The sequence below is a fragment of the Pongo abelii genome, chromosome 17, assembly GCF_028885655.2.
Source record: "Pongo abelii isolate AG06213 chromosome 17, NHGRI_mPonAbe1-v2.0_pri, whole genome shotgun sequence".
Lineage (NCBI taxonomy): Eukaryota > Metazoa > Chordata > Mammalia > Primates > Hominidae > Pongo > Pongo abelii.
In genome coordinates, this window is record NC_072002.2 from 35,734,119 (window position 1) to 35,746,945 (window position 12,827).

Here is a 12,827-nt window from a genome sequence, read left to right on the forward strand (position 1 = left end):
GTGGAAACTGCCTTTAGGAAGCCAATGTTTTAATCATACTTCAAGATATCAAACCAAAAAAACACCCTGAAAAAGCACAAATGACAACACACCATTATCTCAGTTAGTACATTGGTCACTTAGAAAAAGCTATCAAGTATTTTATTATTTTTATTCTACATTATATACAGGTCATAAAAGGCCACAGCAGTTTTTCAACATATAAACCCTTTAAAAGTAGAGGGCACTATGAAGGATAGACAAGTATCAAAATGAAGTCCAGTAATGAGGGCATATACTCAGTGCAGTATTTCTGAGGAATAACAAAGCAGATACCGAGTCATCCATACTTTGCTTCCAAGTATTCTATACGTTTTTATAAACCTCTTTGAGATTTGTTAACAGCCTAGGTGTGCCAAGTTGCCATTTATTTTAAAAGTGAAACCGGAATGAAAGAATAATGAATCTAGGAGGGTACCTTTCCTAATGCTTGTCATTTACAGCTCTCCAAGAAGGAAAGCCGCAATTCTTTACCACTTTCTACTTCCTCGTTCCATCAAAGATAGGAAAGAGAAAAATCAGGAAAAAAAACCTCAATATTCTAATTCTTCCTATTTAGCTGGAGCTTTCCTTTTCTATAGGGGTTTCTTCAACGTATAGTTCAGGCCTTCTAAAAATTAGCTTCAAATTCCAAAACACTTAATATTGCACCCTCCTTGAACAATAACTAAAAAAACTGGTTTCCACTCTGTGAAAATACAATCTTTAAGCCTATCACTGGTATCAGCAGATCAATATAAAAAAATACAGTACCAAGCTACACTGGTATATTTCCATATTAAGAACTTCAAAATATACTTATCACTGAGACCATAGTCCTTGCATTAGTTTTCAGTCCACTATGAACAATTATCTGCTGCATGTAAACATGTCTAAATAACTATAGATAAAATACATCAATCATAAATTTCTGTAAAAGATAATAAAATATCTTCTTTAAAAAACAAAACAATAAGCTATTACTGCATTGTTTCCAATTTTATGAAAATGGAACAACCATATGGTTGTTGCCAGTCCTGAGTTCATTGTAATAAAAATGGCCCTAGTTCCTGGTTAAAGTCAGCAACCAATCCATTCTCTTCAACAGATGTCTTCTAGTGGTGTAGGCAAGAATTTGTTTTATGTGCTATTCTGTCCATTAATAAAATTATATACCAGAAACTGACCAGTGCCACAGTACTGTGTTGCAAACAGCTTTCCATCAGGAGTGGGATCTGAGAAAGCAATTTCTTCTTTGCTCAAATATGAGCCATATATAAAGTTACTCCTATTAAAAAAAAAGGGGGGGAAGGGGTTAAGCATGAAATGTTAAAAATTCTTTCTAATCAATCATTAAAACTGGAATAACCTGTCAAATACAATTTGACTAAAAGAGCTTTTTAGGTACTGTTGTATGTGCTCAAAATTGTTGAAAATAATTATTCATCTATAATATCAATAACCTGAGGTTAAATTTTAATAAAAGCAACAATATAAAAACATTTACCCAACATTTTTCATGATAAAAAGATTCAACTAGGAGTAGAAATATTTCCTCAACCTGATCAAGGGCATCAAGGAATAATCAGAGTTAATGGTGAATGACTGAAAACTGTTCCTCAAAGATCAGGAATAAGAGAAGACTACTCTTACCTCTTCTATTCAATATTGTATTGGAGGTTCTCGTCATGAGGAAAAGAAATAAAAATCATCCAGATTGGAAAGAAAGAAATAAAACTATCTCTTTTGCAGATGAAAAGGCCTTGTTTATAGAAAATCCTAAAAAATTCACAAAAACAAAAAATCTAATAAACGAATATGCAAGGCTGCATATTCAAGATTGATATTCAAGAGTAAACTATTTCTATACACTTGTAATGAACAACCTAAAACTGAAATTTAGGGGGGAAAAATTCCATTTATAATAACATCAAAAAAATTAAATACTTGCCAGGCACAGTGGCTCACACCTGTAATCCCAGCATTTTGGGAGGCCAAGGTGAAAGGATTGCTTAAGCCCAAGAGTTCAAGGCCAGCCCAGGCGACATAGCAAGACTCCGACTGTACCAAAACAAATGAAATTTTTGCCAGGCACATGGCTATGGTCTCAGCTACTCACGAGGCTGAGGCAGGAGGATTTCCTGAGCCCAGGAGGTTGAGGATGAAGTGAGCTATGTTTGCACCACTGCACTCCAGCCTGGGTGACAAAGTGAGATGCTGTCTCCAAAAAAGAAAAAAAAAATACTTGGGAATAAATGTAACAAAAGAAGCGTTAAGACTTGTACACTGAAAACTATCAAACATTGCAGTAAGACATTAAAGACCGAGGGCCAGACACGATGGCTCACACCTGTAATCCCAGCACTTTGGGAGGCCAGGGTGGTGAACTGCTTGAGCCCAGGAGTTCGAGACCAGCCTGGGGAACATGGCAAAACCCCATCTCTACAAAAAATAGAAAAATTGGCCAGATGCAGTGGCTCACGCCTGTAATCCCAGCACTCTGGGAGGCTGAGGTGGGTGGATCACTTGAGACCAGGAGTTCGAGAGGTGGTGGGTGCCTGTAATCCCAACTACTTGGGAGGCTGAGGCAGGAGAATCATTTGAACCTGGGAGGTGGAGGTTGCAGTGAGCAGAGATCACACCACTGCACTCCAGCCCGCAACAACGGAATGAGACTCTATCTCAAAAAAAAAAAAAAAAAAAAAATTGGCTGACCTAAAAACCTCTTTTGAATAATTAATTTTAACCTCCTTCATTAATCTTTATCAGAGGTACTTTATAGGACAAAAACCAAAACAATTTTTTTGAGTCTCCCTTTGATATCTCTGACAGTTAAGTGATAAAAGAAAAACTAATAAGAGATTTCGATAGTTTACAAATAATATTCTTGAATTAAGATAAATTTCTCTAAAAGCTGAACTCCCAAGGAACTCTCCACATTTCTTTGGTTATATTTAAAATTCTTCAAAATGAAGCACAACGTGAAACAGGCAGGTTATTTTGGCCTAACATCATAGTTACAAATAAGTAAGTTGAAACAGCTTAATATTAATAGTGTTTAGCCTATAGTGCTTTCTTCTTCCTCACATTAAATTCTCATAAAAAGTACTTACAGATCCAATACACTGATAACCTCATGCAAAATTTGTAATTAATACAAATAAAGATTATACACATGTTAATTAAATGCCAATCTTTACACTAAAGCTCTGCCTAAGTCCTAAACTACTAAAAATGATTTGAAGGATTACATTCAAGTTACCTTAGGCATTCAATCATGCGAGAAGCAATTTTCTTCCGACGCATCATGCTGAATACCCATATTCGACTGATCCCACAGATTGCAGGCTCTGGTAATGTTGAGCAGCACCAGGCTTTTTGCCTTTCAAATCTGACTTTTTCTTCTTCTGACCTGGTAACTGGAAGTTTCTCTTCTATAACTCTGTAGCCCTACAGGTGTCAAAAATGGGGAAAAAATTTAAGTGAGATTATTAATTAGCAACTAATACTGATCTAGTTGAGGAGGTTATGACATTTGACTGGCTTAACAAACTATGGGGCCACTTATGCTTTCACTCTCATTTTTAGGAAACAGACAACCTGGATCTGCATTATGTTCCAGTTCACTTACTAGTTGTATGACCATGAAAGTAAGTTACAATTTCTTTAACCTTTGGGTTCCTCACTGGAGATATCCATCATCTCTCATTTTGAGAGATTAAACCAAGTAATATATACAAAGTACCTTGCCATCATGAGGAGCCCCCTCAATAGGAACTGAACATTAGTTCTCTCTACCTCCCGCACTCCAAGAACCAGCAAAAGTACATGTTAAGAACACAGCAGTAACTGTTTCTGTGATTGCTGTCACAGTTCTAGATTTCACAGTTGTACAAGAACTGAGACTAGGGATAGCAGAGAAATTAATAATTTAAAAAGCCATGTCATCACACTGCAATCTCTTTTTAAAAAAAAAAAAAAAAAAGTACCTTAAAAAACATGTATCTCTTTTATGGTGGCTGTCTTTATGGGAAAATAAAAATAAAAAATATCTCTGCCAGTCTAGCTGCCAAAAAATAACACAATTGGTTTTTTTTGTTTGTTTTTTTTTGTTGTTTGTTTTTTTTGAGACAGAGCTTCTTCTGTCGCCCAGGCTGGAGTACAGTGGTGCGATCTCGGCTAACTGCAACCTCTGCCTCCTGGGTTCAAGAGATTCTCATGACTCAGCCTCCTGAGTAGCTGAGATTACAGGCATGCACCGCCATGCCCGGCTAAGTTTTGTATTTTTAGTAGAGATGGGGTTTCACCATGTTGGCCAGGCTGGTCTTGAACTCCTGGATTACAGGCGTGAGCCACTGTGCCCAGCCATGACTAGCCTTCTGATGGGACAAGATATAAAACTTAAAAGCAAACAGACAACACAGTTAAGAGTCAGCAAAAACATCCCTAACAAACATTACATAGTTATCCTTCTAGTCTAAACACCACTATAAGTCATTTATGGATCTAGGTGGAATAGAACCTTAAAAACACAATAGTTTGCACTATGTAAAATTAACTCAATTTCAGTATGGCAAATTTCTATGAGTTAGTCAATTTATATCAAATTAATTTCCCCAAACTACCCTATCAGTTACTTATTTAAATCAATTTTGTTATTATAGCAAGGTTCGTAAGCACTATATAATAATTTCAGGCTAAATATTTATTTATTCATTTATTATTTTTTCTTAAGAGACAAGAGTCTGGCTATGCTGCCCATGCTGGAGTGCAATGGCTATTCACAGACACGAACATAGCACCCTACAGCCTCAAACTCCTGGGCTCAAGCAGTCCTCCGATCTAAGCCTCCCAAGTAGCTGGGACTACAGGTGCCACCACACCAGGCTGAATTTTTAAAACATGTAGCTTAACATATATAGAGAAACTCCTGCAAACTTGCTTTGACTTTTCACTTTTTTAGAAATTTTTATGACCAAGCATACATCTGTGCAAGCAGCTATTAACCCACTTATGTCTAGTGTTCCATTACTGGAACACTAAGCATGTGGGAGTTATTTATATCCTACTGCTCAAGGTCATCGCCAAGGTCTTATTTTTCACTCATGCAAAAAATCAAAAAATTGTTGCAACCTTTGGCATAAATGAGTTAATATGCTAAAAGACACCATCTGAACAGTAGTCACACACAATGTACACTGAGTTCATGAGCAAGAACTTAGCTGGAAAAAGACAGAATTCAGGTCTGCCTCAAAGTGAGCATTATTAGGGAGTCCAGAAGCTTCTGTTCTCTTAGGATGGTCTCGGCAGTTTCTACTAACACTCATAATGTAAACATACATGATTCCATTGTTTGTTTTTTTGTACAAATTGGCTCCTAAACACAAGATAACTACTCATTTGGAGTTCAACAAAGAAAGTGGTGATCTATTCCAGGTGTGGGCCCCCTTTTTTTTTTTTTGAGATGGAGTCTTGCTGTTGTCCAGGCTGGGTTCAGTGGCACGATCTCAGCTCACTGCAACCTCTGCCTCCCAGGTTCAAGTAATTCTCCTGCCTCAGCCTCACGAGTAACTGGGATTACAGGCACACACCACTACATCTGGCTAATTTTTGTATTTTTAGTAGAGACACGGTTTCACCATGATGGCCAGGCTGGTCTCAAACTCCTGACCTTCTGATCTGCCCACCTCAGCCTCTCAAATTGCTGGGATTACAGGTCTGAGCCACTATGCCCGGTGGTGTGGGCCTTTTATAAAGGTACAGATAGTAAATATTTTAGGCACTACAGTCCACCTGGTCTCTGTTGCAACTATTCAACTCTGCCTTTGTAGTACAAAAGTAGCCACAAATATGTGAGCCAAATGGGTGTGGGTGGGCGACAATAAAATTTTTTTACAAAAACAAGCTGGATTTTGCCCACTCTAGTTCGCCTAGCCTTGACTTAACTCCAGTGCTAAAGGGACTAACTGAGAAAGACATTACATTGGTATCTAACATGGAAACTTCCAAAATAAACTTTGATAGTATTACGATTTTTTTTTTTTTTTGAGACAGAGTCTCACTCTGTCACCCAGGCTGGAGTGCAATGGCGTGACTTTGGCTCACTACAACCTCTGCCTCCCAGGTTCAAGCGATTCTCCTGCCTTAGCCTCCTGAGTAGTTGGGATTACAGGCGCACACCACCACACCCGGCTGTTTTTTTTCTTTTTTGAGACCGAGTCTTGATGTGTTGCCCAGGCTGGAGTGCAGTGGCGCAATCTTGGCTCACTGCAACCTCTGCCTCTCGGGTTCAAGCGATTCTCTTGCCTCAGCCTCCCCAATAGCTGGGACTACAGGCACGTACCACCATGCCCTGCTCATTTTTTGTATTTTCAGTAGAGACAGGGTTTCACCGTATTAGCCAGGATGGTCTCGAACTCCTGACCTTGTGATCCTCCCACTTCAGCCTCCCAAAGTGCTGGGATTACAGGCATGAGCCACCACACCCAGCTAATTTTTGTATTTTCGGTACAGACCAGGTTTCACCATGTTGGCAAGGCTGCTCTCGAACTCCTGACCTCGTGATCCACCTACCTTGGCCTTTCAAAGTGCTGGGATTATAGGCGTGAGCCACTGTGCCCAGCCTGATGGTATTCTGATTCTATAGAATTTTTATCTTACTGACTTGAGAAACTAATTCCCATGCATAACCATTACTCCACTATGGTGAAGACTCACACATGGGAATTCTTGCATTAAAACTGTTCCTTACATAAAATGGAGACAAATTTATCGGATTTATGTTATTTGGGATTACGTTGTAAACTTATTAAACACCAAATTACTTAAGAACACTCTTTAAAAATCACTTACCCATTGGATATGTTCCGCAATTAGGCAGCCAACTACTTTTTTGTCATTGGAAATGAAGAGAAGTGTTTTAGTTCTGGAATAGCACATTAGTGGAGCCTGTTGAAAACCTAAATCATTGTCAACCATCTCTCTAATCTCGTCAACCTGCCAAATAAAGAACAGTAATTATTTTTAAATGAAAATATTATATACATGTAAAAACACACTATTTCAGTTCAGTAGATCAACTTTATTCCAAGCAGGGCATCCTCTAAAGAGTTCTCTGGGCTGGGCGTGGTGGTTCACACCTGTAATCCTACCACTTTGGGAGGCCAAGGCAGGTGGATTGCCTGAGCTCAGGAGTTCACGACCAGCCTGGGCAACATGGTGAAACCCCGTCTCTACTAAAATATAAAAAAATTAGCCAGGTGCCGCAGTGTGTGCCTGTCATCCCAGCTACTCCAGAGGCTGAGACAGGAGAATCCCTTGAACCTGGAAGGCAGAGGTTGCAGTGAGCCGAGATTGCACCATTGTACTCTAGCCTGGGTGACAGAGCGAGACTCCATCTCAAAAAAAAAAAAAAGAGTTCTTCTGAATGACCGTACTGATCAATAACTGTTTTTTAACCCCTTTGGAACACTTTGCAAAATGAAGGAAGAACTGGAGGGAGATGCCAAACCCAACAGTCTAGAGAACAAGAGGGATGGGGTGAGAGCTCCTACAATAGATTATTAGGAACATTAGGACTTCTTATTAGAAGTATCTAATTTGTGAATTGAAGAGAACTTCACTGGAATCTTAGCCAGGCAAGCCACTTTTCTTCCCAACCCTTAATTAGTACTCTCATCGGTAAAATGAAAGCGAGTATAGAGAAAAGGAATTCATGTTTACTTCCTATCAACCACTTATAGGCCAGACATTATTCAAAGTACTTTACAAATATTTCGCTTAAATCCCACATTTCTTGGAGGTTTATGGTTCTTCACTTTACATATGGAAGAAATAAAACTCAAAAGTTAAAGAACTTTCCCATGTCAGATACTGGACATCTAAAAAATCAAGCAGCAGAGTCACATGTGAACCCAAAATGTTACTATGGCATCAAACCATGCTTCTTACAGTTTAGCTCCAAACTGACCAAAGTCAAACATGGTAAGCTCAAACTGTTTGCAGGCAATCAAAATTAAGACCTCTGTAGGTACTCAACCATTAGTTCCTTCCCCAGTTAAAAGATATTGCAAACAAAAGCCGGGGAGCAGTGGCTGATGCCTATAATCCCAGCACTTTGGGAGGCTGAGGCTAGAGGAGTTCAAGGCCAGCCTGGGCAACACAGCAAAACCCATCTTTACAAAATTGTTTTGTTAGCCAGATGTGGTGGCACTTGCCAGTAGTCCCAGCTACTCAGGAGGCTGGGGCAGGAGGGTCACTTGGGCTCAGGAGTTTGAGGTTACAGTGAGCTATGATCACACCACTGCACTTCAGCCTGGGTGACAGAGTGGAATTCTCTTAAGAAACAAAACAAAACAAAAAACTAAAAATAGAGTCCAATAACACTCATTTATGTTATTAAGTCCTCCTAATCCTGAGACAGCATCCTACAACTCCTAATTCCTAAAGACGAGTAATTCACAATTCCCTAGATTTTAATTTTTAACCTATTATGGGTTACTAAGATTTTGTTCTAATAAACTAAAATGAGGAAATTAGCATCTGCTGAGGGTTCCTTCTGAGAAGTCTGGTTGCCACATATGGTAGTGTAGCAAAAGTTCCCACTGTGCACTTCCAAATGTGAATAGCTGGAATTCCAAAAATTCATTAATTTAATTTTCATTTAAGTTGACCCTTGAACAACAAAAGTTTGAACTGTGTGGGTCCACTTATATGTAGGGTTTTTTTCAATAAATATATTGGAAAATTTTTTGGAGAATTGTGACAATATGAAAAAACTAGCAGATGAACCATGTAGCCTAGAAACATAAAAAAAAAAATCAAGAAAAGGTTAGGTATGTCATGAATGCATAGAATATATGCTAGTTTAAGTATGGGTTTAATCAATTATTTATGTTATCAATAAGGTTACCAGTCAACAGTAGGCTATTAGTAAAGTTTTGGGGGAATCAAAAGTTGCACTTAGGCTGGGCAGGGTGGCTCACACCTATAATCCCAGCACTTTTGGAGGCTGAGGCAGGAGGATCCCTTGAGACCAGGAGTTCAAGACCAGCCTGGGCAACAAAGTGAGACCCTGTCTCTTAAAAAAAAAAAAAAAAAAGTTATAGTTGGATTTTTGGCTGCATGAGAAGCCGGCACCCATAACTACTACACTGTTTGTGGGTCAACCGTGGTTCATCACTGATCCAACATTAATTCAACAAGAATTTACTATTGTGCAAGAATCAATGTTTCAAATACAAGACAGGTTGGGCATGTTTACATGTCACTGTAAATACTGTTGTCTATTCTGTTAGGCAGCAGTAATATGAAAGCTTATTTGGGTATCTAAGATTGTCCATTCGGATAAACAGAGTATCTAAAGTTAAGAACCAGAAAATAAACTTACATATTTTAAATAGATTATTAGCTAAACTTTCAAATAACAGGCGCAAAGTATTTTCCTTCAACCAACTTTTCAGGTGAAGTATTCTTAAGTTTAAAGAAGTCCAATTGTTAACCTAAAAAAAAGTATAATAAACTGTTTTCCTCCTGTTTCCAGACATTTGAGACACACTCTAGTATAATTACTAAAGTTTTTCAGATAAACAACTGAACCCATTGCTTACATTATGAGGTATTTCTTCTGAAAAAGCATCCAGAGGTTGAAGAAAAACATACTGAGTATATTATTTGAAAGTGTAATGAACATATTAAACTTATTTAAAAATAAGTTTACCTTATGGTTCCTGATTTTTAAAATAACCTATATAATAAAATGGTTCCAGGATTCATTATCTGGTTCATTTTTCAACACAATAAACTCTCTGAACACTTGAAGTATGGAACTCTAAGTTAGACTAACACCTGCCTCACACTAGATAAGATAAATTTTTATGTTTCTGCATTATATTTATAAACTGGAATGTATGCTTATATCTTAAAAATATTATAAGATTGAGTCATGTTTAATTTCAGCTTTACTGTGACCTACTTAGCAATCCCCTTCTGCAATAAGCTTTTATTTAGAAATTTTCCCTTAGAATGAAACTTTACATTTTATTAATTATCCAAATTATTATAATTCAGCTTTTATTTCTGATCGTGAAATCTTTTAGTTGGCATTATTCACTTAACAGAAGATAAGCATATCTACTTTGGCACTCAAATTATTAACTACTACTAATACAGGACAATTTAGTAATAATACTGGACTCAATTAGTACTCAATTCATTTAGAATTCATATACTGGACACACTACAAAGTTTAACATAATTTTTGAATTGGGTTATACCCTTTAAATGCTTATTTCTTGTTTTCAGAATAGGTGTTTAAATATACTATGCCAGCAATCTGTTATCCTCTCAAAATTAACTGCAAAATGGGCCAGGCGTGGTGGTTCATGCCTGTAATCCCAGCACTCTGGGAGGCCAAGACAGGCAGATCATGAGGTCACGAGTTAGAGACCAGCCTGGCCAATATGGTGAAACCCTGTCTCTACTAAAAATACAAGTTAGCCATGTGTGGTGGCACACACCTGCAGTCCCAGCTACTCGGGAGGCGGAGGCAGGAGAATCGCTTGAACCCGGGAGACAGAGGTTGCAGTGAGCCGAGATTGTGCCACTGCACTCCAGCCTGAGCAACAGAGCAAGACTCTGCCTCAGGGTAAAAAAAAAAAAAAATTAACTGCAAAATGATATTATCCACTCTACATGAAGTTTCACCAGAAATTTACCTTTTTCAGGGCATACTTTGGGTCTTCAGGAAGAACCATTATTATCCTGCCATCAGGGTATTCAGCCAGAATTCTTTCTTTCTTCCAGCCCTAGATATATATATATATATATACACACACATATGTAAAGTATGAATTTTATGTATATTCTATTCATTATATCCACGTACAAGATAAGTACATCAATTTGTCTAAAAATTGCAAACATGAAAAATATATGCTCATTAATGCTTAATAAAGCATGATAAATCGGCTATTTTGTTAAGCATACAATAGGTACAAGGCAAGCTAATTTCTCTCTACTACTCAGAGATATATCTAATACCACAAGAGTATTTCTAATTTATCATTTCCCATTTTAAATTAATTTTGAAAGCCACACATCAAAAGCAAGCCCCTTAAAGTCAGTAATTCCCAGAAACTATAACTCTCCCAGATTCTTGATAAAAGAATTAAACTCTTATATTTCATTGGAACATGGTTACCTCCACAAACAAACACTCCAAGTTTTATGTCTGGCATGCCAAAGACCTCCAGGAGGTTTTAAATGAACTGATTTGCATGCAGTAGCCCAGTATGAAAGGAATAGTCTTATGCTTATTGATCACAACTACCAAAGCCACAAGAAGGAGACTATAAAAAATATAACTACCTTCTAAGAATCTAATAGGGAAGGAGAAGCTACGTTGTGTGTATCTGAAGTTAAACATACTCAAAAAAAGAGGTAATAAACTCTTCTTCAGATCCACACTCGTGGTGATTAATGAGCAGAACCTGCATAAAAAAACAAAACAAAACAAAAGCCACTTAAATCTAGTAAGATGGGACTGAACCAGAGGTTAAAACTAGGAGCTTTGAAGTTCAAAATAAGTACAGAAGGAATGAGCTTAACTAGTTGTTCCAGTTGTCTTAACCCAACCAACTTTACATAAAAAGGCCTTTCCAGAAGCCATTTATACTTTCAGAAGAGAAAACCACCATATTTTTTCTGATGTTTCTTCTAAGAACACAAAAGCTCAATGAAACCAAGAAAATGGCAACTAGATTTCTTTAAAATATACTATGGCAAGTATGAAAACAGATTCGTTTTCTTAAACCATCAAGAATTTTTTGGAGGAGGGAGGGCAGAAAGATCATAGTTGGGAACAAAAATTCTAATTAATAAGCTTGGTATATGTAACAATTTAAATTAAAATATTTAAAATCCAAAATTTGTTTACATAACAGAGTACCCAAGTTAAATTCAGATGATTAAAATTATGATTGGTAAAATGTTCTCAAGATTTGAAAAGAAAGGAGCAGAAACAACAGCCACAGAAGTCCTTTTTTCATCTAAGAAACTAAATCTGTAGTTCTTCAACGTAAATAAGGTTTTAAAAAAGAAACTTAAGGCCGGATGCAGTGGCTCATGCCTGTAATCCCAGCACTTTTGGAGGAGGGCAGATCACGAGGTCAGGAGATGGAGACCATCCTGGAAACCCCGTAGCTACTAAAATACAAAAAATTATTGTATTTTTAGGCGGGTGTGGTGGCACGCGCCTGTAGTTCTGGCTACTCAGGAGGCTGAGGCAGGAGAATTGCTTGAACTCGGGAGGTGGAGGTTGCAGTGAGCTGAGTTCATGCCATTGCACTCCAGCCTGGGTGACAGAGTGAGACACTGTCCCCCGCCCCAAAAAAAAAAAAAAAAAAAGAAAGTAAATCTGAATCATATACAGATCTGAATATAGGTAAACAATTTTTAGAAGATTTACAAGACATCACCTCTTTTTTAAAAACAAATTTCTATTAGTAATGTTACTTTATGAAAAAGCTTTCAAATTTATGAACCTATTTTTAATAAAATGAAGAGATTTTCACTTTAAAACATCAAAAAGACCTAAAAATGTAAGTAACCTCAAGTTACAAGAAAACCATTCTTCCTGAACTGAATCATCTAAAGACAGTTCCATAAACTATTTTCCTATTAAATGCCTTTGAAAACAGTAATACTGGTTTCATGTCATTATATTGCATTATAGACATCAGACAAATTAATTTTGCTTTACTAATTTTTAAGTGCAAAACTTTCTCTTGAAACAACTTCAGACTTGTATG

General features: G+C 37.4%; 1 protein-coding gene across 10 annotated transcripts in view; it reads right to left on the reverse strand.

Annotated features, from left to right (window-relative positions):
* Nucleotides 1–12,827, reverse strand: part of ESCO1 (establishment of sister chromatid cohesion N-acetyltransferase 1) — a 71,976-nt gene that overhangs the window by 5,007 nt on the left and 54,142 nt on the right. For 4 of the 10 annotated variants that reach the window (XM_002828100.6, XM_024236112.3, XM_024236113.3 and 1 more), the window contains exons 9-12: nt 10,734–10,823; nt 6,871–7,014; nt 3,281–3,468; nt 100–1,306 (exon numbers count right to left, since the gene is read on the reverse strand). In XM_002828100.6, coding sequence (XP_002828146.2) covers nt 1,159–1,306; nt 3,281–3,468; nt 6,871–7,014; nt 10,734–10,823 — 570 coding nt within the window. In that variant the 3' untranslated portion in view covers nt 100–1,158. Of the gene's footprint in view, nt 1–99; nt 1,307–3,280; nt 3,469–6,870; nt 7,015–10,733; nt 10,824–11,385; nt 11,508–12,827 lie in introns of those variants that run through there. The other 6 variants (XM_054538192.2, XM_063716856.1, XR_008516086.2 and 3 more) reach the window with 4 other exon arrangements.